We start from the raw sequence: 24,878 nt of genomic DNA, 5'->3' as shown, positions 1-24,878 counted from the left end.
GCACCCACTGTGCAGTCATCTGAAAGATGATGGTAACAGCAGATGATTTCCCATTTCTTTTGTAAATGTGGTCTAATAAATAAATGTGTTATGCCATATCTCATTATTAGCTCCACAGTTAGTTTCATCAGCAGTTGCTTTTCCTGTGACACCGGTGTCTTCAACTTCGATCTTGAGAGTGGCTCATTAGTCTAGCCCAGCAGCACTTGCCTTGAAGAGTGATCAGTGATAGGGTATGGGAAGTGGCCATGTCAGAGTACAGTGCTGTGATACAAACAGTTAATCTGATGAGCCATTCTTCTCTTTTATAGGCAAAAATCAGGCTTTTAACCTTTTTATGTGAGGCTTATACCTAATTTACCACTGTACATTTCTTCCTCTCCACTGCATTCCCAAGCCTCTCTTTTCTTCTGTCCTTTCATCTTTAACCATTTTACCCTTTTTCCCTCTTTCAATGAAAAGAGGTTATTCAGGCAGCCAGAATAACCCAATACCCTTCTTATAAACTTCTTTGTTCCTTTCTCCATCTATGCATAATGACAGAGCACTGCCCTTATGAAGAGAAGATGCAGGCTGGGACTGAACTGAATTTCAGCTTTTATTTTTCAGCTGTCATTTTGCCTTCTCTTGGCAACCTGCTGCTTTCCATTCCACTGAAAGCAAAGTATACCCATTACGGAGGAAAAGGCTCGAAAACTGCATTTGTTGCTTTACGTAATGTAATATGAGCTCCATGTAAAATACACAGGATTTAGCATGTAGTATTTAGGATTTATTAGGTGTGCATGTGGCAATGGCTGTTTTACACACCAGTATCATGCAGGAAGTCTAAGGGAGAAGATTGTTTGCTTTTCCTGAAGCATTTTATCTTCAAAGTGAAAATTCAGCAGCCATATACTACCCTTATTATTTGTGACACTATGTTTTCTAATTGTCATTTTCAAGTATCTTAGTACCTAAGTTCTGAACTGAACCTGAATTGAATTTTGAAGGTTACAGAACCTTTTCCACGTGAAATTAGTGCTGTGCATCTGTTGCTGCCAGGTTCCTAGTAAAGCTCTCTTGTAATCACTTGTGTGCCCCAGTGTATTCATTCCTTGCTCCTACCTACATCACCCTCCATCTGTTGTGGCCTGTCTTCCCACATAGCCCAACCCAGTTGCCCAGTGGGTTCAGGGAGGAGCCAGGTGAATGCTTTGTGCCTTTAGATAGATTTTACTGGGCTGTGTAATCTGAGATGCACATGGTACTTAGTACTGTACAAGGCAGTTTATGCAGCTTGGGTCTCATCCCCTCCCCCTTGCCTTGTGACTTTCTCCCCTTGTCACACACAAATGTGTGCACATTTGCCATTTGCTTGGAAATGAGGGCTAATACATTTCTGAAAGATAGAAACGTCTTGACTGAACAGTCATTGCAATCTGTACCAAAAGCTGCTCGTACCTCAGTCAATGTTTTGGTATTTGCATGCTAATCAGTTGTTGTTTATACCCATTTCTCTATTTTCTACCTAATCTATGCTTTTTTAGGACTACAGAATGGTATCATGCAATAGATACTGCATTTTAGTAGTGGGCTCATTGGGTACACGTATTGGAAGGAACAAAGCAATAAGGAAATCATGACTCTAATGTTATATGCTTTAATTTTCCCTTCATCTGAACAAAAACAGCCTGTCGGTAAGGTTTAGGGTAAATGCAGCAAGAAAGGCCATATTTCATGTGCATAATGCTTTCATTCACACTGGGAAATGGGAAGAAACCCAAACAATAACAGCTGTTCTGAGTTACGAACACACATCCTGCTCTTGTGTTTGTTAAAGATTTTATGTACATTTAAGAAAAACTAGCAAATGTCTATGAAATGAAACTCAAAACTCCAATTGCTATAGGTTATCCTCTTCTGAACAGGTATTTTTCCCCAAATTCGAAATTTGTTTCACAATCCTTCTCTTTGTAGCAGCACATTCACAAAAAGACTGCTCAAAGGTCTGATGCATTGATTTGTACAGCTAGTTAATATGGCATTTGACCATGTTTGACAGGCTTCTTAGAACTAATGATATACATACAGAGAAGTGATTTATCACATTGTTTAATGAGTAGCTTGTAATGAAGTGCTTTCTGTTGACAGAATGGCTACACGCCACTGCACATAGCTGCCAAGAAAAACCAGATGGACATAGCAACCACACTGCTGGAATATGGTGCTGATGCCAACGCTGTAACCCGACAGGGCATCGCCCCTGTGCACCTTGCTTCGCAGGACGGCCACGTGGACATGGTGTCATTGCTTCTTTCCAGAAATGCTAATGTAAACCTGAGCAACAAAGTAAGTGTTCCCCCCTGCTTGGTGCTAAGACAATAAACAAACATGGTGATGAGAAGGATGGGGACCTGCAATTAAATTTTGCCCATTGTGATTCTGTGCATGTTGAAAGTCACTGCAGGTGTCTGAATGCACATCATCATTTCTTCTAGCAAAGAGAGCAGCTTGCCATGTCACATTGAATGAATTGTATTTTGTAGTACCCAAGTTTTGGTGAAAGCACATGCTGCAGTGGAACTCAATCCATCTCCCTTCCTTTCATGTTGTGCTATTCTGCCAAAACATGCCGAGAGAGAAAGTGTCTTCCTCCCTGCAGTGATTACTGGCATTGGTGCCTGTAGTTTATGATCCTCTAGGTATACGCCTTCCCATCAAATGGGAGCTTTTGTTAATTGTTACATGTGTAATTGTATCATTTATTGCATTTTGGTAATTTCTGTATTTGTACAATTTAACATTGTAACAATTATAACAAAAATCATGACATTTACCAACAAATGGCACCAAATGTTGCCATCCAATGGTACCAGCTGACTTGTTATGGGAAGCTGACTTGTTTAATGAGATAATAACAGCAAGTTTGTCTGAAATTTTTGTTCATTAATGTAAGGGATTCTTCCTTCCCAGGGGGTGCTCCCTAGAGCACAGTGACTTTTGGTGTAGTTTCTCCTGGGGGCAGGAAAGGGAAGTTGGTTATTTTTAGTTTCTGTCTGCATGAATTTATAGGCTATTACGTCTGCTCTATAGTAATATTTCTAGCAAATGTGCAACCTTAATTCTTTAAATGGCCCACTAGACATCATTATTTGATAATGTAAAGTGCAGTTTCAGTATGGATTTATGTGGCTAGAGTAGAGAGGCAACAGACTAATTTTTTTCATGGCAAATATTTCTTTTTTGCAGCAGGTAGAAAGATTATGTCCTCTGAGGCAGTGGGTGGTGCTGCAATGGCCTGCTGTGTTCTCCTGCTTCTGACTTTACAATTTGGTTACTTTTGGGTCCTCCTTCAGAAAGCTTCTCTTGCAGATGTGGGGTTTTTTTTCCCAAGCCTCAGTCAAGTGTGTGGCCTTATGCACTACAAGATGGGCTTTGTATCCCCACAGGAAAATTTGTCATGTACATTTTCTGCATCCCATTGGCTATTACAGTTCTGCTGCTGAGGCTAATACAGAAAGCATGATTGAAGCTGCTTGGCACTTTGATTCAGTCCCACCAGAACTTAATTACCTACAATATCATTCAATCTGTTACTGTTCAGTTGTAATCTCTAGTTTCTTGTTATATCAATAACACCACCTTTTGAAAATCCCTTTGTACTCACTTAGGGATGCACATTTCCATGGAGCTCAACACCTGCATTTGAAGCCAGATGTGTAAAGCACACTGACTTTTGAGTTTTACAGTGAGAATAAAAAGAGTATTTGTTTTGTTCAGGATCCACAGAATGGTTGGGAACTGAATACTCAGAGGCCCAGTGTGGGAACTGAGCACTTATTAAATCTTTTTAGAAAGTTTGGCCCATAATATACACTCTATTAGGTAATTTATAGTGGGTTCCTGTTATGTATTTGTGTAATGTGACCCACCTAAGCTACATTGTCATCGGGATTGCATGTTTGAGTGAAGTGCAGTGGGACATTCTCAGAATAAATTCCTTTGGTAGGGAGTGCACTGTGGACGTGGGTTTGGGTTCAAGGGTAGGAAACTTACTGTTTCTGCCTGATGTGCCAACTGCTGCCATCTGTTCTTCTGTCCTTGGTGCTAAAGGCAGTAGGAACAGGAGGAGAGAAAACAAACTGCAATTGCACGTAAAGGATATTCTTTCCCATTCCTAAAAACATCTCAACATATTCTCTCTTCTATCCCTTTTATCTGAGGTCTTTTATGGGACAAAAAGTTGTATATCTTTCTGAGGTTTTTAAGGATTTTAGATCTCATGTTTTAGATAGGAAAAATAATGAGGTACAGAATGAGGCAAGTGAAGGGACTGGAGCACAAGTGCCATGAGGAGAGGCTGAGGGAGCTGGGGGTGTTCAGCCTGGAGAAGAGGAGGCTCAGGGGAGACCTTCTCACCCTGCAACTCCCTGACAGGAGGTTGGAGTCAGGTGGGGGTTGGTCTCTTCTCCCAGGCAACCAGCAGCAGGACAAGAGGGCACAGACTCAAGCTCTGCCAGGGGAGGGTTAGGTTGGATATTAGGAGGAGATATTTTGTGGAGAGAGTGATCAGACATTGGAATGTGCTGCCCAGGGAGGTGGTGGATTCACCATCCCTGGAGGTTTTCAAGCTGAGACTGGATGTGGCACTTAGTGCCATGGTCTAGTAACCATGGTAAGGTTGGACTTGATGATCTTGGAGGTCTTTTCCAACCTGGTTGATTCTATGATTCTATGAAAAATAAGATTGCCTGTATGTGTCATCTAGCAAGTCTGCATACTCCCTGAACAGTGGGAAATGGACCAGATCCCAGAGAAATGTAATTTTGTCTTTTGTGTTTGTGTCTGAAAATGATCAAGTAGAGGAGTAAAATATAAGGATAAATCTGAGAGAACATTATTTCTAGAAAACTTGCAGAAGTGTCAGCAATATTTCAGTATTGCTTTTAAAATCTTACTCATTCTAAGCAAGTGAATTAGGAGGTAAATAATGACAATGCAACTTTTTCTGAAAGTGTTATAATTTGCTATCCCACATGTAATTTTCCTTGTGTAAAAGAAGCATCATCTTCCTGGTTTTTGAATCGTACTTTCTCGCAGATTAACAAGGTAGTCAGGAAACACATTACACAGTGGCAGTGGAATTTATAATTTCTTTCAATTCAGTAGAATGTTTTGAGTCTTGCCGATGCCTGAACTTGCACTGTAGTATTTATGTGTCTCCTCTGAAGATTGTTATTTGTTGCTTCTAATTTACAGAGTGGACTGACGCCACTCCACCTGGCTGCTCAAGAGGACAGGGTCAATGTAGCAGAGGTTCTTGCTAACCAAGGAGCTGCTGTTGATGCCCAGACGAAGGTATGAACACCACTGTCAGCATGAAATACTTCCTTTCGGGGATGCATGAGACTAGTAATCAATATCAAGGTGAAACAAATAAAAGCAGAGAAAATTTCATGTAAGGAAACTTTCAGAAAAGCTTGAGCCCTCTCTACAGAGTCATATGATCCTATATAATCATATAATGTGCATACTCACATCTGCTTTTAGTATTTTTTGCATGTAGCATGTACTTTCCATTCAGCTGACAGTAGAAACAGAACACAGAACTGTTGCTTCAAACATCTGTGTTTCCAGCCAGAGAAGCAGTGTCAATGCAATGTAAGCATTCCCAGCCGTAAATGGCCAATACTTTTTCCCACGACTTAAGAGACTTTATAAAATTCAGTAGTCTCCTTGCCCTGAGCTGATGCTAAATAGCCATCCATAGACATGATCCTGCAAGTAGAGCCATTGTTCATTGGTAAAGATCACCCCACACTCCTACAGCTTGACTCAGTCTCCATGACTGAATGCCTCTGAATTTCTGAGCTGCTTTGTTTTGCGAAGCATAGCAGCGAGGGAACTATTTCACCACAGGCTACATTCTAGGGAACTGACTTTTTCTGTTGCCCTAAGCTCAGACTAGGCCATTGTTCTCCTGCTGGTAAACATTAACTTGTTAGGTTGTCAGTAAATATTGCTCTACTCTACATTAAAAAATAATATTAGAGATTAAACATTTAACTCTTTAGGACATATCTGAAACTCTTTATCACCATTATTTAATATGAAATATGTATATGTGATGATAGTGCAATTCAAATTTACTTGCCTAAAAATAGTTTTGCATGAAGTAAGTATTTGGACTGTGAAATATGAGCCCTGGCTTTCCAAGGTGCTTGGGGATGGCTTTTGAGACCCCAAGGCATGACACATCCTGCTTTACAGTATTGCTTGTAAGATCAATGTCCTGGACTAAATTCAAGAGCCTTCATACAAAAGGTTTTATGCTCACTAATGGTGTATACTCTGTTCAGAATTTAATGACAATGATCTCAATGTTGACTATACTTACATTCTTCAAACATCGTCTAGACCTTGGAGTCATTCCTTTAGCTGAGGAAGAAATCGGTTGAGATCAAATACTTGGACTGTAGCTGATCAAATGAACCAGGTCTCCCTATCTGACCTCACCCTTTGTGCTGAGTAGTAGCTTTCACAACTCTCTGCTAGGTGTATGCCACAGGTTAGGTGCTGTGCTTGCATTCCAGAAATGTCCAACTCTGTCAGACTGTCCAGCAATATTATCATTCTATCATTACACTGACAGCTCAGAACGGGCTGAGTCCATAATCAGGTCTGGCTGCAGCTCAGCTGATTATAATCCATGGCAGAGGGAAAAGTCATTGTTATGTGATTTTTCTACAGTATAATTCCAACTGTACCAGCTACTCATTTCAATAACATTATCCTGACATAAAACTGAAATAGTTCTGCTGAAGTTCCAGGAGCTTCTCCAGCTTTATACTTTTGTAACATATCCTCAGCCTATATTTTAAAGATGAATCAGGGTGGGTTCTTATCTGCCAGGTCATCTAGCAGCAAATGAGGTCTTCCCTGATTCATTCTTTGCACAGTTTCCTCAGAGATATATGGTTGCCTTCTTAGAAACAGTTTCTGCCTGGTTTTGGTTTCTGTAGCAAGACATTGCAGAACCTGCTCTCTTAACTTGCTCAGAGCTGAATCACCACCCAGCCCATACAACTTGTCTGAGTGTTTGCCTTTCCCCTCTCTTTGGCTCTCTTTTCTGTCCCACAAATAGGCAGTCTAAGGAGACATTTACATTGACAGGTGCAGACAGTCACGTGTTCTCTTTGCCTGCTCTCCAGTGTCCAAATAGGATCCTGTTCTGGACTGCAGTGGCCTTTTAGTCACATTAGCATGGTGGAAATGCCTGAGGTACTGTCACAGCCAAGAGGCAGGGCATGTTGCTGGGCCTCAGGGCCAGTCTGGCACAGCTGCAGAAGCTCTGCACTGAAGTTTAAGCCTGTCAGAGTAGCAATGTAGTGGAGCAGGTATGTGACTCTGTAGAGACACATGGAAAAGGGGCTTCAGTTTATCACTCAGAGATCTCTGGGTGGAGCTGAATTTCTTAATTGCATCTGTGAAGTTTAAACTAGTCACTAGTTAAAACGGGGGAAGAACGCAGTCGTATTTGACCGAATCCTGCCCATCAGTAGTAGTCATTTTAAAGAAGCCAACAATAAGTCCCTTGTTGTTCACCCTCATTCCTTGGTTATAGATGTAACTAGTGTGAGTAAAGAATAGTTTTCCAATTGCTTCCATGGGACTGTTTCATAGTTGTCAGGGTGTGGGGCAGGGACTCGTAAGTCAGGTGAAGTCATGTTGTGTTTAAGCAGGACTGCTTTGGCATGTAAGAAATCACCTGTCTGGGGAAATGTGCATTATTAATCCTATCGGCCTCTGTGGTGAAGAACACCTGCAAACAGCTTGTCCTCCTGCCTACCATACTAGTTAGCCCTCTCTGCTGTAGAGGCCTGTCTACCCCTTAGGAAGAAAGTGCCCACATGCCTTGCAGGATTCTATTAAGAGTGGAATGAGCTTGATGCTTATTCACTGGCATGAGCTTGATGCTTTTCCACTGGCTTCTGCAGAGTCCCATCTGCTGGGTTTGTGCAGCAGTGAGCCCTCCAGGCTCCACAAAGTCAGCCACATAGAGGTTGTCTGCCAGATATCCACTCACTGCTGCCTGTCATATAGGAAAAGTGCCAGTGCAGTAATGTGTATTTTAGCACGGAATAGTTTCTGGCTAAACTGGTGATCATCTAGAGTTCTTAATGAAAGAACTGACAAGGTCTGAAATTATACAACAAAGGGAAAATGTTATCCTGTAAGTACTGCCATACCTTGATCTCATGTTCTGTGCAGTTGAAGTTTAGATGATTGGCTTGTATAATAGCTCTGTAGTTACAAGCTCTCTTGTTTAGATGGATTAACTGTTCTATGGGAATGAAAGGTCTGTGCATGCTGTCTCTAAAACCAGAGGCACTGGGGGACAAGATAAGCAACAGCTGAGTTGGCTTCAGAAGCACTGTTGCTATGCTTGCATGTTTGTATGATACTTTCCAGCATGTCCAGTTCAGTTTCTTTACTTCAGACATACAGCAGCAGAGATGTGGCCATCCATGCCTTAAAAGCAAGTGAAGCTGCACAGCTTAGAATGGCATTATACTGGGAATCTCTACTACCAGCAGTGTCACCACTAGCCTTCTGTTTTCTTCTCTCCATTTCACATCCATGAGCTTTTCTCAATTATTGTGGTCTAGATGACTATTTTGTAGTCATTTTGTTGTTGTTCTTTGTTCTTTGCTTATTTAGTTTCTTTCCTCCTCATATTTCTCACTTTTCCAGACTAAATAAGCAAAGGTTATGTTACTCCAGCACAGTTATCTGTCAATAGAGGGAGAATATTTAATATCTTATCAGGTCATTCAACTCTTGAGCAGGGACCAACTACTCAACATCTCAATCATGAGCTATCATCTTCCTCCTCTGGTACATGTTCTTTAGTCATCATTTATATATAACTTACACTCCCTGTGAAAACATCTAGAGTCTGCAGTTCTAACCCATGGAAGTTCTTACCCCTGCTCAGATTCTGAGGGCCACATACACTTTCGGAGTTTTTCAGGTGGTTAAAGCAGAAGATGAGGCAGAAACACATTTTGTATCTCGAAGCTGTAGCGGAGCAGAAAAATATTCAGTATTAGAGAAAATTACTTGTGCAGGGGATTAGTCTGTATGACTGAGATCAGTTCTGGCTCTAAAACTTATGAGCATTCTCAAAATTGCTCTCAGACCTGAACATTTGCAACTGTGGTTTCCCTCCCACAAAATTCTTTTCCTGATTTCTGTTGTAGAAAAAAGCATGAAAGTAAGAATAGCTGCTGATTTTGAAGTCCATTTATTGATGGTGTTGTGGGATCCTTCTGGTTCTGCTGCAGCAATTAACTAAATAGCCTCTAATCCTGGAGATGCAGGAGTCTAAGTCAGTGCTGAAGAGTAAACAACAGTGGTTTAGCAGGCCAGAACTAGTGCTTGAGAGGCCACAAGGCTGCTCCTATCACCTGAAGATGAGATTTTGTTATGCAGTTTTAAGATGAGCCATGTTAGAACTGAGCTCCAACTGATAATCAACAGAAAACACCTTATCTTAACATGCAAGAAGCAAAGAACAGAATGGTGGAAATGTAGCAACACTAAAATAGACTTCAGGTGGTAAAGTTTCAGAGCTGCTTCTAAACCCATCACATTTAGAAAGCTTTAAAAATTGGATTTAGTGTTGCCAGATGTCATGTTAGTGTCCTGCAGCAAAGGCAGCAGCTTTTGTCTACTCTAGCATTACACTTGTGTGTCTGAATTTAGGTATGTTAAAGAGTTTTTGATGCTGAAAATATGTGTTATGCAATATCATGCTCAACACAAGCAATGCTCATCCCTACACAACAATATTGGGAGTTAAAAATCAATCTGAAGCCATGGCTGCAAGCAGGTCTTGCTTCTCTGGTGGTCATGTGGAGTGTGAAAGCTACAGTGGTACATGTGATGCTGTTTTTGTTTCAGGGCTTTTGTGCTGGGAGTTGGCACGAGTAGATATTGTTTCATGGATCAGCAGGTCTCCACATGTCATTTTTTCAGCTGTTGATCCCATTGAATAGTGTAATTGTAGGATACAGCATTACCATGATGGACTGGCAAAGGAAGAGTGATGAGAGAAAAATGCTGGTTCAGTCAAGGCTGAAGAGCAGGGTTTGGAGCTTTGATTTCAGTACAGGTCGTTTTAGTCAAACAGTTGCTACTCTGCACTTGGTGTTGGACCTCTACAGGGGAAATTGATGGTCTCACCATCCTTGGGTGATGGCTGTCTGAAAAATAAAGCCAGTATTAAACTGTCTTTTGTTCCTAAAACTGTAGTATTGGTAGGAGCTAATGGTGACTGAAAGGTCGTGATGTTCTTTTGCAGGTTGACCTGGGCTTTTTATTTTAGGTTTATTCAGGTCTACTTGCTTTGTTCTGATAGGAGCCCCACACCAGCCTGAGTGCTACAATGGTTCATAAAGGCAATCCAGTTTTTCCAGTGGAATATCTAATTTTCTGACACAGAAAGAGATAAGAAGGAGGCAGGGAGGGAGGGAAGTGTTATCGAGAAGAATCTCTTTCATAGAGAAGAAACTCTCACATAGAGACATCTTCAGTATATCTTCATGGTGCATTATCTCTCTTTGCTTGGTACTTTGTACACGCTCAGTTATTATCAAGACATTTCTGTGGAAATTTCCAGTCTAGTAATGTGCAATAATGAACCTTTGCAAGGTACTGCAACGTGTTAGGCCCTGATTCAGCAAAGCAAGGATGTGTGTATGTACACACACGTTTGCCTGTTTCATTCAATCAAGGCTTTGTGATCTTTAAATCTGGAGCAATTTCTAGCCCTATCAACAATAATACTGTAGCTTCATTGTCTGACATTTACAGCAGAAAAACAAAAACAGAGCAGCTTGAGAGTCAGCATGATTAGAAAGATGCAGTAATTCAAGCTGTTAAGATTTATGGTTATTGCCAGTGGAGGATATTAAAGTAATTCACTGACATGATATACAAGTCTTATGATAATTTCCCTCAAATGTAAAAACTGAAGAGCAAGAGAATAAAGGATGCTTTGTGTTTTTCCATTAGAAATGAAAAGCTAAGTATTTCTGATTTTATTCTTTCTTGGCACTTCTTCTTGTGGTTTTTGATAAGCTGTTCTGAGCTGCTAATTCTCATGTTGCTTCTCAGTCTTTAAAACAGCTAGAAGCAGCATGGCAGCTGAGTGCCAGAAGATGATGCATGTTAGAACTGAGACACACAAACGCCCTGATTTTCTTGGAAGTAACTTTTTAAATATCAGGATGCCTACTAAGTCCCTTGGTGCTTTGCCAATAATTGCAACTGAACCTAAATTGCTGTGCAGAAATATATGTAGTTGTGAGGCTGGGTTTTGTTGTTGAGTGGTTTTTTGTGGATTTTTTTGTGGGTTTTGGTTTGGTTTGGTTTGGTTTTAGTGGTGTTTTTGTTGTTTTGGGGTTGGTTTTGTTTGTGGGTTTTTTTTAAATGATGAATATCTTTTGAAGCAAAATATTTTGGCCTTCTGGACACCTTTCTACAGAGAATGAAAACAGCAAGCTTAAGTAGCCATGAGAATTACTACTTTTATTGATTTAAAGTCTGTTTGCAGAATCTGCTAATTGGAGCGTTTCAAAAACGTTAACAGAGTACCTGGTTTCCATGGGGATGTTGGGATATAAATGTTACATCTCCATGAGCTAGAAACAGTTGAATGCAGAAATCTGTGCTGTGGCTGAGAAGCAAAGGATAACCTCTGAGGTTTCAGGCACTGAAATGGCATTTTGCTAACTAGTTTTATTTTGACCCATGCCTTCACTACAAACGCTGCTGACTATGAACATGAAAGACATCCTCTGGTGTCTGATGAGGTCCAACATGCCCAGTGAGATGTGACCCACTGTGTCAGATCTCTGTCACTCTGCTGTCAGTGACTTTGTGCTGCATTAGGCACTGCCTCATCAAACATGACATGATGTGAGATAACCACAGGGGAAAGCAAACCTAAAAGAAAGCTCCCAGGCCCCTCCAAGGACTTCAGACAGGAAACTGGTATTTTGCCACTAAGCTAGCAGGTGCCCACATGGCTGCTTGGCACATGTGTGGTGCCTGTAGCAGAGAAGCAGCTTTGCAGTGCACCTGCCTCCAGCTGTGATACCTCACCAGGCCAACAGCACCCAGAGCTTCAGAGGGAGCCTCCTTCAACTTCAGCTCTGGGACACTCATACTTGTAGCCAGAAGAATAATGACCCTGGACATGTCATGATTTCTACCATGAATTTGGAGGGGGAAAGAAGAAATATTTTTCTCTTAGTCTCTGATTTAAACAAGCAAGCTGGTCAGGAGTGATAAAGAGTATCAATAATTACTCCACTAGCCATTTATGTAGGTACTAAGTGTAAATCTGTGTATATAGCATTTGTAGGAGGAAGCTGGTGTTGTCCTGCAGGAAATATCAGGGGTCTGATAGCTCCTTCTTCAGTATTCATTGTTACAGACTGGAGAGGAGCCTTTACAGATCACTTCAAAGGGAAAGTTGAGGTCAGCTGGTCTTGGTTCTCTGATATTATCCAGATTTTAATGTTTTAGAGTTATTAGCAGGGGGTTCCCAGCAGGTGGTCCTTGACTTTGGATTTTATCTCTCCAGTTGGTTTTATGATGTCTGATTTCTTTTGACCTTGCAGGGCATGTTAAGAGGCCTGTATTTTGAAGGGGGAGAAGGGAATTAAGACCTTGTAGGAGAAGGTTTCACAGCACTGGTTTTTTAACTGTTTTGGTAGTTTGGCCATCTTTTATTATGAGTTTATCTTAGACCATGTAGAGACTGGAGCTGTGGAAGCTGTGTTTGAGGTACATGACAGTGAGTATGCTCAGCATTCTGCTGAAGACTCAAGAGTCAGGACAGCTCAGGGAGCCCTGTCAGATTCAGACCCTGGGCACTGCTGGGAAGCTATTAAGCCAACCCTAGCCAACAGTTGGTGTAAGAGGAGGTCCCAGTTTCAGTTCATGATGATTACATTTTAGCTAGTGCTCATGCTCTTACCACTGCGTGCAACTGTTCTGCAGGAAAAGTTCTGTGTTGTCATTTGGCATCTGATCAAATGTTCATATAAGTCAACAGAAAGTTTCATTCTGCTGATGCGAATGGAACTGTGATCATCCTGGTTGTCAAAGCTAGTAGTTTCTTTAGATGATAAAGGGTATATAATTAACGGGGGAAAAAATACACACCCTAATTTAAAGTAACTGTCACAGCTACCATCTCCTAGAATGTGTTAATACAACTGAAATTAAGTAACCCTGTGTGAAGCAGTATCAGATGCAAACTGACGTGAAGAAAATAGTATGTCTAAACCCATGGACACTTGAGACTTCCCTTTAGTGGAAACAGTTCATATTTGAGTTTTTCTTTTATTTTTTTTTCTTTTGAGCAGCTTTGACTTCATGGTTTGTACACATGGTGTAGTGCTGACTCCTGAACCCTGGGCTGAGCTTGGACTTTCCTCATCAGTGCTTTTGACCAAGTTGTCTAACCTGGCCACACCTCACTAACATGGGTGTTAAAATGAAGTATGACAGGTGGCAGCTTTTAATTCTGTGTGCCTCTGCCTCTTGGGCACCAGGTTTTTCTTTTCAGAGCAGGAAGCAAAGGCATTTTTCCACCTTTAAACACTGATGAGAGCAGCAGGAGCCTGGTCAATACAAGACCAGCTCATCTTGCAGCGTTTCTACCCACAAGGCTGGTTTTTGCATCTAGTTTCAGATTATTCAATCTCAGGCAGTATATTTTCCTTCTGGCTACTTTGGGCTGTATCAGCAGCCAAGACATGCCTCATGGCCATGTGTCCCCATATATATTATAACTGATCTCTCTGCCACTGAAATTAATAATCTCAAACAGCCTCAGATTTTATTCTTTTCTCAAAAGCAGAATTCTTGTACATTAAGAGTACTGCACATTTGCAGTGCATTTTACCATGTGTGACCCTTCTGGCATCTCAGACCCCATCAATTGGGCCTATGAAACCTGACCTTTAAAGGGGAAAGGAATCCCAGTGACTCACCTCAAGAGAGGGAGAAGCCCATTAATCCATCTCTGTGAGCCAGGAAATGCTGGAAAGCCATCAAGCTGCTAGCATGAGGTTTGGGGGGAAAGTGGCCTCTCTCAATGCTGTGGAGTAAAAAGTAAGAAGTTCCCATTTAGAGATAGCTGTTTTATGAACTATATGTTAGGGAATGTTTTGATTGTCCAGAGCTTAATGATGATGATGACAGAGTTGAATGTTTATGGGTAAGAATCAGAGGGAAGGCCAACAAGGCACATATCATGCTGGGAGTCTGTTATAGACCATCCAGATAAAGAGGCACGTGAAACATTCTGTGACCAGTAGGGAGAAGTCTCACAGTCATTGGCCCTTGTTCTCATGGGGGACTTCAATTTATCAAATGTCTGCTGGAAGTACAACATAGCAGAGAGGGAACAGTCTAGGAGGTTTCTGGATGTGTGGAAGAGACCCAGCTGGTGAGGGAGCCAACTAGGGAAGGTGCCTGCTGGACCTGTGTTTGTGAACAGGGGACTGGGTGGGGGTGATATGATGATTGGAGGCTGCCTTGGGCCCAGCAATCATGAAATAACAGAGTTTTTGCATCTTGGAGAAGTAAGGAGAGGGGTCAGCAGAACTGCCACCTTGGACTTCCAAAGGGTAGACTTTGACCAGTTTAAGAGACTGGTTGAGAGAGTCCCTTAGGAGTCAGACTGGAAGGAGAAAGGGGTCCAGGAAGGCTGAATGTGCTTTAAAAAGGAAATCTTAAAGGTGCAGGAGCAGCCATCCCCATGTGCCAAAAGATGAGCCAGTGGGGAAGACTGGCCTGGCCAAACAGAGATTTTTGGCTGGAAGACAGGGAGAAAAAGGAGTTTATGAATTTTGGAAGAAGGGGCAGGCCACTCAGGAGGATCACAAGTATTTTGTGAGGTCATGCAGGGAGAAAATTAGAAGGACTGAAGTCCAACTAGAACTTAATCTGACTACTGCTGTAAAAGACAATTTTAAAAGTTTCCATAATTAGCAACAATAGGAGGGCTAAGGAGAATCTGCATCTTTTATTGGATATGGGCAAAACATAGTGATGAAGGATGTGTAAAGGCTGAGATACTTAATGCCTTCTTTGCCTCAGTCTTTAAAAGTCAGATCACTTATTCTCTGGGCACTCAGCCCCCTGAGCGGAAGAGAGGGATGGGAGCAAAATGAAGGAACCATAATCCAAGAGGAATTGTCAGCAACCTGCTACACCCCTTAGGCACACACAAGCGTATGGGGCCAGAAGGGATCCATCCCAGGGTACTATACTGAGGAAACTGGTAGAAGCACTCATCAAGCACTTGAATTGGCATTCATGAGAAGTGTGTTTTTTCCAAGGCCGGAGGATTTCTCACATAAGCCAAAGACATAAAGCTTAACAGGATTTTTCCTGTTTCACATCTGTTTGTTTTGGGTTGTGTGGAATCTTCGCATTTACTAACTGCTGCTGTTCATTCTAGATGGGATACACTCCTTTGCATGTTGGCTGCCACTACGGAAACATAAAAATTGTTAACTTCCTTCTGCAACATTCTGCAAAAGTTAATGCCAAAACGAAGGTGAGTCTTTTGTCTCTGCCTTGCTTGTTCTGTGGGAGCAGCTTATCTGCTGTGCCCACTACAGCCTTTCCTTTTCCCTGTGCCTGCAGAATGGGTACACGCCACTGCACCAGGCAGCACAGCAGGGGCACACCCACATCATCAACGTCCTGCTCCAGCACGGCGCGGCACCCAACGAGCTCACTGTGGTAAGTCCAGAGGGGTTGCTGCAAGGCCACTCTCCCCTCACACTTGGATGTGTTTGAGCATGGGAAATGTGAAAAAAATGTGTGTGGTGGGAGAGGAAATGGGCAGAGGAAGCCTATTTCCATCACCCCCACATCCTTTATACCATCATATCTTCCAGAACAGCAAATATCTGAAAATCTCTTCATTTTCTTCCCATTTCTGTAAAGAGTTAAAAACTTAGTTACATATCCTACTACCCCAAAATATATTTATTTCGATCCCCAACCTGTAAACATTAATTTTTCTTTTATTGTACGTTCTTCTATAGTTAATTAGCAGTTTCTGCACTTTCCTTTGCTAACATTCAACCTTTGACATAAACGTTTCAATTGCTAGAATGGAAACACTGCCCTTGCCATTGCTAAGCGACTTGGCTACATTTCAGTCGTTGACACATTGAAGGTGGTGACAGAAGAGACCATGACTACAATTGTAAGTACAGTTTAGTTCAGTAGTGAATGGAACAATTTTTCCTAAGCCGAAGTATTCAGCTTTGTTTCGTTACATGACTACTGAGATTCCAGTTCAATTTTCACCTATTTCCTTTTAGCAGTTTAAAGTCAATATTAAGTCAGATATGAGCTGTATATTTTTAAGGTAGTAGACAGTATGAGGATGTATATGGAAAGAGTACCAACAGAGCAGAAAATGGACAGTGTAACGGACTGGTCGTAGTTGCAGTGTTTCTCCACACATCATCTTGTTCATAAAGCAAATGCCCCTGAAATATTCAGTGATGCTGAATATTTGTCAGATGTTGAAGAAGGGAGCAAGTTTGAAGTTGAAAAGACATTCTTACACACTTATGTAAATAGAAGCTCCTGCTGCCATTTGAGAAAGTTTCCCAAGGGTCTGATTGATTGTATTTGGCCTGAGAGAACCTATTTTAAAAAAAATATTTACTTAAAGCACCTCATTGCATAGTTTCTTGTACCTTCCATAGAATGGTGAAAGGCTGTTTCTGAAAGCAGCCAGTGCAACCCCTGTAACCCCAGATATCCATTCTCTGGCATGGATATGAACTCCTCCTCACCTGTCCTGCCTCTCAGGAAGCATCAGCCAGGAGACATTCAAGGGACCAGCAATGGTCAAATATTACCTGCTATGAGAAAAATTCACAGAATCCAAAATATTTTCTCAGAAATTCACTAATGTCCTGCCAAATTGCTCTTTGAAGAAAGAAGTTTTGGGAGGTGAGGCACCCCCATGCACTACCATAGTAATAAAGCCCAAATTGGGTCTGAAGAATATAAATTCAGAGCGTTGGCTCCAAATTTGCTTTTCTACAACTACTTTTATTTTCTGATTAAAAAGAAATATAAGTATGTGCATGTATATATTTTTAGAAATGTCAGAGATGGAAAACAGTTACTGTGTGTGTTCCTTGTTTTGTCATCACCCATTTGTGTGGTCTATCTGTGCAAACAGGTGGTTGCAATATGATGAGCATTTGGGATGACAGGCAGATTTTAGTTCTGTTACTGCATGCACCTTTTCTTCCTATGATTTCCCTGGCTGTGGTCTATAATTCTGTAGTTTACAGAAATTCCACCACACAAAAGACAAATTTCAGAACAATAAAACAGGAAGGAATTTGCCAGAAAATAATAACTTTGGCTTTTTTCCTTATATCTTCTCTCTAGGTTTTTCTCAGGAACACATTTCTCTCTATAGAGATTCCAAAATAGTTTTCCACAACCTGAAAAATTTGATGGAGAATATTATACAGAATTTGAATGATTGCCTAGTATACAAATAGGTAGCTGCAGGAAAAGTAAACCTATACCTTTATGCTAAGAACTCCCAATATCACAAGGTTATTTTCACTTGTAGAACCAAGAAGCTGGGGCAGTTTGTGCTGCACAAAGTGACTGATGATTTATGTTCTGTAGATGAAGAGTAGAGAGATGGTGGGTCAGACTGTGAATTGTGCTAGAGGAAATGTTAGATGCTGAAAGGCCCCAAATACCTACTCCCAAGAGAAGCCCAGAAATAATTTCCATTAAATTCAGAATATGCTTCTTACCAGTCATAAGAGTGTAATTTTGAGACTTTGAAAGTCTAGACATGAAATCTGATTTACAACTGAGGGTCTTAAAAACTCAGTTTGACTGCTGGGACTTATACTTTGAGGCTTGTTGCTGAACAACTCCCAAAGCTAAATTTAATGAAACAAGGGATGAGCATTGCTGATTTTACTATGATTTATACTCAAACACCAACAAAAGAAATCCAGTAGTGCCTGAAAAAAAAAAAGGTTCTGTGATTTTGCTAGTTTAACTGCAATGTATTAAAAGCTTTGCAAGTAACTCCCACAAAATGAAATGCATGAGGCTTTTTATAAGTTTTGTAATGTTTGAGCATGCAGGAGCTCTTCTGCCTATATCAAGTGATGGCAGTAGCCCAAGAAACATGAAATGACAAGTGAGTAATCCTGAAGCCAGAGAAACACTTAAATCTTTTAACATGAATGAAAATGGAAAGGCTAGTTTGCCCTCCTGAACTTGTTAATGGTTTCTTATTTGTATATGAAGGATAAGAAGTAATGGTGGTTAAAAAAAATGAAAATATAAACCCCCCCTATAAATATGGGAGTGGGTTTTGGTGCAGGGTTGGGTTTTGTTTGGGTTTTTATGGTTTTGTTCTGGTTTTAATTTCACTTCTGAGACCCCACCTGCAATACTGCACACAGTTCTGGTGTCCTCAACATAAGAAGGACATGGAACTGTTGGAGGAAGTCCAGAGGAGGCCACAAAGTTGATAAGAGGACTGGAGCATCTCCCCTATGAGGACAGGCTGAGGGAGCTGGGGCTGTTCAGCCTGGAGAAGAGAAGACTGTGTGGAGACCTCAGAGCAACTTTTCAATCTCTGAAGGGCCTACAAGGAGCTGGAGAGGGACTCTGTGTTAGGAACTGCAGTGACAGGACAAGGGGCAATGGGTTCAAACTGAAAGAGGGAAAATCTAGGTTGGATGTGAGAAAAATGTTTTTCCCTGTGAGGGTGTTTAGCCACTGTCCCAGGTTGCCCAGGGACGTGGTGGCTGCCCCAACCCTGGCAGTCTTCAAGGCCAGGCTGGATGAGCCTTGAGCAACCTGATCTAATGAGGAGGTGTCCCTGCCCAGGGCAGGGGTTGGGACTAGATGATCTGTAAGGTCCATTCCAACCCCTTAATTCTATGATTCTGTAATTCTATGATTCACTGCACTCCTTGAATGGCAACTCTTGCATGACCTAAAACTTTAGCAGTGCTTGTTGTGTTGTACCCCAGTGGGAAAGCAAACTCTGCATGTGTATGTCCTTCATGGGCTACAGGTATTCTAGGAACAGATTTCAGGCATTCATAACACGTTTTTCTGCAGGTTTGATTTTTTTTTTATATTGGTCTTTGAATCTAAATCAATATAAACATTGGGATGAAAATCATCCAACCACTTCTGAGTGTCTTTCATGCACAAATCCCTTAAGGGGTATGATTTGGCTTGCATGTGGTTACAATTGTTCTCATTTGTGGGAAAAACACACAATTCATGCTGAGGCACCTCTGAAAAAAACTCACATCGATTCAGCCTGCTCCCAAACTGCAGCATTCTCATGCCAAAGGAGAAAAACTTCCCTCAGAAAGTTTAGTTTTAATAGAGATGACAGATTCCTACCCAAAATTTAGATGACTACTTAAAGAGTTCTTATTAAATCCCCTAACATGAAACTCTTTTCAGTATCTTTGATTCTTCTTTTGATATCATCTTCTCACCCTCTCCAACTCCCTGACAGTAGGTTGGAGTCAGGTGGGGGTTGGTCTCTTCTCCCAGGCAACCAGCAGCAGGACAAGAGGGCACAGACTCAAGCTCTGCCAGGGGAGGGTTAGGTTGGATATTAGGAAGAGATTTTTTATGGAAAGAATAATCAGACATTGGAATGTGCTGCCCAGGGAGGTGGTGGATTCACCATCTCTGGAGGTTTTTAAGATGAGACTGGATGTGGCACTTAGTGCCATGGGCTAGTAACCAGGGTAGGGTTGGACTCGATGGTCTTTGAGGTGTTTTCCAACCTGGTTGATTCTATGATTCTAGGCTTTCAGCTCATGCTCTTTCTGCTTTGAAAATGTGAACATAGTTTAAAATATAAATATAATATTGCCTATTTCTGTAGTCCTTTTTAGTGTATCTTTCAATGCAGCTTTAAAAAGGAAAGTGAATAAGAGGCTAAAAATCTAAGTCTTGTGTTGCTAACTGCTGATAAAAATCTTTCAATGCAGCTTTAAAAAGGAAAGCGAATTAGAAGCTAAAAATCTAAGTCTTGTGTTGCTGACTGCTGATAAAATATGTCCCACCTTGCATTAAATTTTTTAAATCACTAGAATTTTAAGAAAAACAATGCCTGCATTCTGAAATTACTTTTTTTTTCTTTTACAGACTGTTACAGAAAAGCACAAAATGAATGTACCTGAAACCATGAATGAAGTTCTTGATATGTCTGATGATGAAGGTAGTAAAAGCCTTTTTTTTCCCTTTTTTTTAATCTTTTGTTTTTCTAAAAAAAATCTGCTTAAAAATCCCAACAAAGCAAACAACCACCACAGAATATTAGTTGGATATGATCTTTGCACATTTGTTATTGTTTTACATGATTGTTTTGTTGGCACACTGATAGTCCATGCTATTATTTAATCCTTTTGTTTATTTAAATCATGCAGTTCGTAAAGCCAATGCCCCCGAAATACTCAGCGATGCTGAATATTTGTCAGATGTTGAAGAAGGTATTTGTGCATTTTTGTATTGCACTGATATTTAACTTGAGCCTCTTCCTTTTATTTCATCTGTCTGAAAATTAATCCTTTCAAATAATTTTCTTATGGTTCCACTAACAATAATTTCTGCTTTACAATTAAGAACACTTTGACAAATTCTTTGAGCTACTGCTGATAATCCTCTAACTTTTCTGAATTTCTTACTCACAATTTTGTAATCAAATTACCCTCTCTTTCCTGGATTTTGCTGCTGCTTCTGTAAAGTAAAGAATTGTTTTATTATTTTAACTGAAAAATTAAATATTGGACAAAAGGATCAAATATCAAAACACTTTGGAAGAAACTGGTTATAGTGAAAGTAAATGGCAGAAGGAATGAAGTTTGTGATTTTTTTTTTAAATTCTGATGCAAATTCAGCTGTGAAATGGTTAATTTACATTGATGGGAGTCACTTAGCATGAAAGGAAGTATTTTCAGGGGTGTTTATGTTTGGGGGTATTTTTGGTTTGTTTGGTTATTTTTAAAATAATTGTTTATGTTTGGGGGTATTTTTGGTTTGAATGTTTGGTTATTTTTAAAATAATATTTCAGTCATGACATTCAGTAAAAACAGCAGATGACTTTTATTCTGAATAAGGAGAGTTCTGCTTTGGACTCACATGATGCTGTTTATTAGTATTAAGTAGCTGTAGCTGGAATTGCATCTGTATCTTCCTGCCCATGAAATCTGTGAGTGGCAATGAACTCCTCCCTTTGCAGTGCTTCTAAATCACCTCCTGAGATATGGACACTAGCAACCTGCTCAACCCAGCTCGTTCCTCTGTGCTGGGCAGGTTTGACATGATTTCAGTGGTCCCCAAGTATTTGGCAACAGCTTCCCTCACCTCTGCCAACACTTGTGTTAGGTCAGACCTCCCCTGGTCTGGACGTGCAGGAGTCTGTGCAAATTTGATCAGGAGCCACAGGTTTCCAGAGGCCACGCTGGGGGTTCCCAGGTGACAGGACAGAAACAGGGAAGTCTTGAGTTGTTGGAAGGGACAACAGTGTCCTGAAGTTATTTTTGTGAGTTCTGATTCACTTGTGTTAGAGCTGCAGGTTTTTCTTCTCTAGTAAGAAAACAAGTGGCTGTGCTCAATTTTCTTGTGCTGCTTTAGTCAATCTCTCTTTCTTTATCCCTAGGGATGTATTTACTTCTATTTTTTGCAGCATTTAAGCTGCAAAGTGTAAGAGATATTTAGCTAAGTTCTTTGTGTGCAGCTCTTGCTTAATTCATGCATTGAGGCTTTTGGTCTGTTTTCAGTTTGTCATTGTGTTCCCATTGCTGCAGTTTCAAATGGATGGTGTTCTTACTGTACACCTGTGTTTTCCAAATAGCTCTGTTAGGCTATTGTCCTGTTCAAAGTACTGGCAGGAATACTGATGCATAATAGTGTTAGTTAATAGAACACTAACCCTTGCTGTGTCCCACTGCACAACATGCACTGAGGCACAGGTGAGAAACACTCCTATATGGAATCTAAGTTTTGGAACCAAAGATGCAAAATGCATATTTTAATGTATGGGATCATTTTTAAGGCCAAATCTGTTGGAAGGTTTTTCTAGTCAGTATGCTTATTTTACCAAAATAACAAAACAAACAAACAATTAACAATTAATTAATGCAGTTAATACAATCAGTTCTTTGCCTAGAGATTATTCTGTACCCATGTTGTTGCTAGGGGAGCTAAGAGACTGGTTTATATATAAAGAGTCCTGCATTGCATCCTTGTGTCTAAACTGGAGAGCCATGGATTTGATGGGGGCCAACTTGGTGGATAAGGAATTGGCTGGATGGTGGCACTCAAAGACTTGCAGTCCAAGGCTTGCTGTGCATGTGCAGAGCAGTGATAAGTGCTGTATCAACCTCAGTGGTTGATACTGGGACTAGAGCCATTTAATGTCTTGTTGGTGTCATGGACAGTGGAATCAAGTGCAGCCTTGGCAAGTTTGCCGACAACACCAAGCTGTGTGGTGCAGTTGACACACTGGAGGGAAGAGATGCCATCCAGGGGGGCTTTGACAGGCTTGAGAGGTGGGCCACTGCAAACCTCATAAAGTTCAACGTGGCCAAGTACAATGTCCTGCTACTAGACCAGGGAAATCCCAAGCAGAAATATAGGCTGGGTGGAGAATGAATTGAGAGCAGCCCTGAGGAGAAGGACTTTGGGGTGTTGGTGGATGAGAAGCTCAACATGTGACCCAGCAGTGTGCACTTTCAGCCCAGAAAGCAACCATGTCCTGGGCTGCCTCAAAAGCAGTGTGGTCATCAGGTTGAAGAACGAGATTCTCTCCCTCTACTTTGCTCTCATGAGACCTCACTTGGATTGCTGCATCCAGCTCTGGGTTCCCAATGTGAGAAGGACATGGAGCTGTTGGTCGAGTCCAGAGGAGGCCACAAAGATGATCAGAGGGCTGGAGCACCTCTCCTATGAAGAGGAGTTGGAGGTTTTTAACCTGGAGTAGAGAAGGCTCTGGGGAGCCCTTACAGCACCTTCTTGTACCTAAACAGGACCTACAAGAAACTGAAAGAGGGACTTTTTACAAGGGCATGGAGTGACAGGACAAGGGGTAATGGCTTTAAACTTAAAGAGCTCAGGTTTCAATTCAATATTAGGAAGAAATTCTTCACTATGAGGGTCATGAGGACCTGAGAGGTTTCCTAGAGAAGCTGTGGATGCCACATCCCAGGCAGTGTTCAAGGCTGGGCTGGATGATGCTTTGAACAACTGGTCTAGTGGAAGGTGTCCTTGCCAATGGCAGGGGGATGATCTTTAAGGTCCTTTCCAACCCAAACCATTTTGTGGCTCTGTGACAACAGGGTCATTGTCAAACCCAACACTGAAAAAGAGCTCTCAAATCAGATAATAGGTATTTTATTAATCTGTGCTGAAGCATTCCAGTGTGCAAGGCATGAAATGCATTACAGGCTTTGAGGTAATAACCACTGGCCTCTCTTTCCTGACTTGCATATCTGTAAAGGCAATATAGTGACGCCCATCCCCACAACTCTTCAGTGTTGATAGGGTATTTATATACAATATATACTTACACCAGTTGAAATAAATATGTTCAAGATGGTAAGGCACTCTGACAAATCTCATAGCCAGGGAGCTGATTTCCAAGTGAGAGAAAGGCACAAATATAGCAAACAAATCCAAGCTCTCCCTCATTTGGCTAGCGTTCATGTCATCAGCCAAAACTCTTCAGTGAGAGAAACTTGTTGAATCACTTCTCTCATAAATGAAATTGAAGACTTGGAAAGTAAAGACTCAGAGCTGAGACACTAATGTCAGGAAACCTTTTCCTTGTGTTTTATGTCTTGCTGTGCCCACTAAATAAGTATTTACATGGGAATTGTGTAATTTCTCTTTCCTGCTTGGACAGTTTGGTTTGGAGTCAAACTGGTTGAGAGGACAGATCTTTTATTCTTTTTCCTACACTACTCTGGCAAATCTGCCCACATGAGGTTAAGTGCTGGGAAACGGCTACACCACAAAAAATAAATGGTGTTTTTTCTGAATGATGTGAACATGTTTTTGTGGGGAAAAAAAAAAATGAAGGCTCATCTTCATATGTAGCAGAAAGTTTGTAGAAGGCTATGGATGCACACACAATTCTGACGCACACTGAACATGTGCTCTGCTATTTTTAAAGAGACTGCAAATCTTATAAATGTGAAATCTGAGGCTGCAAGAACTGGGTTTTTCTTCTTACCATGGCTAGGTATGAGCTCGCACCCCATGCCCTGTGCAGCTGGGAGCCCCAGTGGTGTGTGTGCCTGTGGTCACAGGGCTGGTGGGGAGCCAGGGACCAGCCCTGCTAAAGCACAGCTCCAGCTGGCTGTGGGAGGCCTGGAGGGAATCCCCTCCTCTGCAGTGCAGCAGTGCTCTGCTCAGCCTCCTAGCATCCCTTCAAGTGACTGCAAGAGCTTTAATCTGGTGGAGGAAGCTGGAACCCTGCCGTGACTGCCACAACCCAGCCATGAGCTGTCACAACAGCCCTCCCTAAACCTGCTGCTGCTGTCGCAGAGGCGAAGGGACAGCAAGCAATGGAAGCTGATACAAAGAAAGAGAGCAGTGAAGGACAAAAGAATCCAATCCAGAAAAAAACAGAGAGGTGGTTTTTGAGGTGCTAAGAATTTAGGCATTATTAAGAAGCAATAGTTGTTGAGCTTTTTTTTTTATTTTATTTGGTCTTCAGTAGATAACAAACTTTTGGGTGTAAATCAGGACACTG

At 41.3% G+C, this 24,878-nt stretch overlaps 1 protein-coding gene across 1 annotated transcript in view; it reads left to right on the top strand.

Moving 5' to 3' along the window:
- Window positions 1–2,133: 2,133 nt before the first annotated feature.
- ANK3 (ankyrin 3, node of Ranvier (ankyrin G)) overlaps window positions 2,134–24,878 on the top strand; it is a gene marked incomplete at both ends in the record, with an annotated part of 83,388 nt that continues 60,643 nt past the window's right edge. The window contains 7 exons of the mRNA XM_009073086.1: window positions 2,134–2,331; window positions 5,242–5,340; window positions 15,530–15,628; window positions 15,718–15,816; window positions 16,193–16,288; window positions 20,269–20,341; window positions 20,550–20,612. Coding sequence (XP_009071334.1) covers window positions 2,134–2,331; window positions 5,242–5,340; window positions 15,530–15,628; window positions 15,718–15,816; window positions 16,193–16,288; window positions 20,269–20,341; window positions 20,550–20,612 — 727 coding nt within the window. The remainder of the gene's footprint in view (window positions 2,332–5,241; window positions 5,341–15,529; window positions 15,629–15,717; window positions 15,817–16,192; window positions 16,289–20,268; window positions 20,342–20,549; window positions 20,613–24,878) is intronic.

Source organism: Acanthisitta chloris, unplaced genomic scaffold (genome assembly GCF_000695815.1).
Source record: "Acanthisitta chloris isolate BGI_N310 unplaced genomic scaffold, ASM69581v1 scaffold11114, whole genome shotgun sequence".
Classification (NCBI taxonomy): domain Eukaryota; kingdom Metazoa; phylum Chordata; class Aves; order Passeriformes; family Acanthisittidae; genus Acanthisitta; species Acanthisitta chloris.
This window is presented reverse-complemented; position numbering and strand designations above follow the sequence as displayed.